The 3,562-nt window shown below is 48.3% G+C and overlaps 1 protein-coding gene across 1 annotated transcript in view; it reads left to right on the forward strand.

Moving 5' to 3' along the window:
• Positions 1-1,668, forward strand: part of LOC311326489 (ecto-NOX disulfide-thiol exchanger 2-like) — a 137,795-nt gene extending 136,127 nt beyond the window's left edge. Inside the window, exon 16 of the mRNA XM_084459386.1 lies at positions 1,136-1,668. Coding sequence (XP_084315512.1) covers positions 1,136-1,267 — 132 coding nt within the window. The 3' untranslated portion in view covers positions 1,268-1,668. The remainder of the gene's footprint in view (positions 1-1,135) is intronic.
• The last annotated feature ends 1,894 nt before the right edge of the window (positions 1,669-3,562 follow it).

The following is a 3,562-nucleotide window of genomic DNA, read 5'->3' on the forward strand; positions in this document are numbered from 1 at the left end:
CGATGCTTCGCTAAGACGGCGCACATGGCTGCGTGTGCCTTCGGACTCCGCCTGTCAGAGAGCTCCTCCGACATCAGTGTCTAACCTCACAAATGCTCTTCTGGATGAATGGGCAACATTCCCACAGACACACTCCAAAATCTTGTAGAAAGCCTTCCCAGAAGAGTGGAAGCTGTTATAGCTGTGAAGGGGGGACCAACTCCATATTAATGCCTATTATTTTGGAATGGCTTCTGTAGGTGTAAAGTGTAGGTGGTAGTGTGTACATACTGTACTGTATGACTAACCACACCGCCGCCTCCACGTGGACATACCACCGCTCTCTCTGCACAGTGCACACATATTGACCGCTCTCTCTGCCACCTCCACGAGGAGGCCCACAGATATGACCGCTCTCTCTGCAACCTCCACGAGAGGGCTCACAGATATGACCGCTCTCTCTGCCACCTCCACGAGGAGGCCCACAGACATCGCCCACAGAGCTGAGAACTCTTTTAAAAAACTCTTGAAGACCCACCTGTTCAGACAGGCTTTTGGCGATCTGTAGCCCAACTATTGACCCCCCCCCCCCCCATGTTGTCATGATTTTTGCCTATGTGAACTGTATGTTTATTTTAATTCTCCACTGTAAAGCACTCGTGCTGAGAAGAGCGCTCTATAAATAAAGTTTTATTTACTTTACTTTCTTACACAACCGCTCTCTCAACCAGCTTGTTATAATCTCTCTGTGTTCTCATCAACACGCTGATGTTTTCTCATACACACACACACACACACACACACACAGTTCACAGATGGTGAATACAGCATGAAGGCTTTTTCCTCTCGAAACCCAGAGGGCTTGTTTGTTCCCACGCTGCCTCTGAACACCAGACAGTAAGCAGAGCCAGACAGTAAGCAGAGCCAGACAGTAAGCAGTCGAGTAAGAGTCTCTGCTTATCCGCTGCGATCACACAGGAGTACATTGTCGACGATGATCCGTTGTTCATGTCTACTGTACATTGTGGTGACGTTCTACCAACCTGCCTCTTATGTCAACAACACGAAAGCTTGTGTGTGTTTATGAATATTTTGCGGTGATGTGTGTAACTCTGCGGATAATTAGCGTGTGTGTGTGTGTGTGTGTGTGTTCCAGATCAACCCTACAGAGGTGGAGGCTCTGCTGTCCCGGCTGCCCTGCACCTTCAGACAGGAGCTGACGGGGGTGGGAGCCAGCCTGGAGAAACGCTGGAACTTCTGTGGCTTCCAGGGCATCAGGAGCACATAGAAGCTGTTCAGGACACCCCAGGGACGCGGAGGAACGTTCCAGAGACTTGTAGGAGGGACGTGACGGGGGACACGAGCAGCAGCAGAGAGGACAGGGTAGCCAGCAGAGAATTCCCGGGAACTCTGTGTTCCCCAGGGTGACAGAGACATCCAGCTACTGAAGTGCTGCTCTGTACTTGACTCTGCAAAGCCTCATGGGATATAACGGCCCTCTAGAGGGGGGGAAGCCCCCCGAGCAGCATCGGTTCTAACGGAGCCACCAATTGGCTGTTTGTGTTTCCAATAGACAGGAAGTTTCTTTCTCGCAGCCCCTGATTGGCCACGTCTGCTGTCAATCAGGGCGGTTATCAGGGTCTACTGTACACTTTGCGACACCCCTCTTGACTCACTCTCACGTGGTATTTTTCGTCTCTTATTTGTAAACTTCGGAATAAAATGGATATATTTCTTCATTTTCTGTAAAGGCTGTGAAAAAAAAGTTCGTTTTTAATACTCGAATGTAAATGCTTGATATTTTTGATTAAAAAAGAAAAATCATTTTATGAAGAGATATTAGTGTTTTGAATGGTGTTCATGGGGAACCTGCTTTGTATGGATGATGTACAATGCAGTATTTTCATGTGTGTGTGAGGACACTGCTAATACTGCCAAGTATGGTCCCTAGCTGTGTAAAGAGCCTTCGGCCTGCCAACCCCCATCACCAGGGCTGTGAGTTGCACACACAAACATCTGCGCGTGCGCACACGCCCAGTCAAAGCCAGGGACACAGGTACTCCTCTCCAAAGCCGTGCCCATTGTGCCTGGAGGCTACCTTTTCTGACGGAATAGTTCCCCTCCGCTCAGCCCAGGGCTGGCTATGAAACATTAGCCTACCTGAGGCCTATTTCCAAACCCTTACAAGCCCATTATCCTTGGCCCCACATCTAGGCAGAGGCACAGCCTCATCACACTTATGCCAGGCTCACACTACAGGATATTTAAAATCCTAACCGAATTTGGAAAACGGGTTGCATCACACAGATAAGGAGAATCTTAACAGATGTTCTTCTCTGGAATCTCAAACATGCACAAACTACCAGATTTGAAAATAACAGCTCATCACACACTACAGGATATTATCGTGCCCGAAGGAGCAACGAACCCGTAATAATCTAAATATGAAAAACATGTTTGATATTATCGGGGCCGCCCCGATGGGTCTAGGAGCCGATTGGGAGGTCTAAGATTTGTAAACCCCTCACGTTACAAGATAATCTGGGCCGAAACTCGGTACCGACCAACGTTCCAGACCAGGGCTGCGTTCGTAATCGCATACTTCTACTTCTTACTACCAGTACCTACTACAGCTGCCCTTAGAAAGTATGTACTTTGCAAGCAGTAGGCATCCAATTGGGACATACTACCTTGTCATAACATTGCGCCTTGAAATTTGCCCACATCCGTCGCTGTCCATAACGCGACATTCGTCTACAGCTGTCACGACTCGCACGTGTGACGCACATTTCCGCTGCGCACAGGATTGTGGGTCAGAATAGCCAGAAAAGCCTGCTGGCTTGCATACTGCAAAATACGACCGGATGTAGTAGGACATCCTGGTATTCTTGCCATACTGCATGTGGCATACTATGTATTGGGACATACTACATCCTGTTTTGGCATACTATATAGTAGGGTAGTATGCAATTTGGAACGCAGCCCAGATTTCTCCTCCGATTGTCAGGAGAGGTGAATCGGGGATATCGAGAGCACGGTATTAGAGAAACATGCTCCTCATGTTGAACACTGACAGCCAGGACCAGAGGTTCGTCCCGAAAGCCTTCCTCACGCGCCTCTGTTCAGCCATTCGTCAGCCGTTGCTCAGGGACTGCAGGGGCTTATTACACATGATTGGCTTTCATCACACTCCTCCGCTGTGTGTATAGAACATTAAAGGGCCCCTATTATGTTCCTTTTCAGTTAAAATTGGTATCTGGGGTCCTAAAACATGTCTTGCTGAAAATATCCCTAGAGGCTTTTAGCATGCCTCTATCCACCTGTTCCAGTCGTGTTCTGGATGTGCAGTTTTATCTTTTTAATGCAAATGAGCTGCTGCCCCCACTCTCCCCAGGGTCATATAAGACGATACCCTTCTCTTCTCTGCACGTGCACACGGAACTGTAAAGGGCTCCCTTCTGCATGTATGAACACCGTTTGTCATAGATTATTAACACAGGGTGGGACTAAAGAGGAAGAGAGCGGAGTGCATGGAACAATCATGAGACAATGTGGTCTATGTGTAATATATGCACTTCCAACC

Source organism: Borostomias antarcticus (genome assembly GCF_949987555.1).
Source record: "Borostomias antarcticus genome assembly, chromosome: 28".
NCBI classification, from domain to species: Eukaryota; Metazoa; Chordata; class Actinopteri; order Stomiiformes; family Stomiidae; genus Borostomias; species Borostomias antarcticus.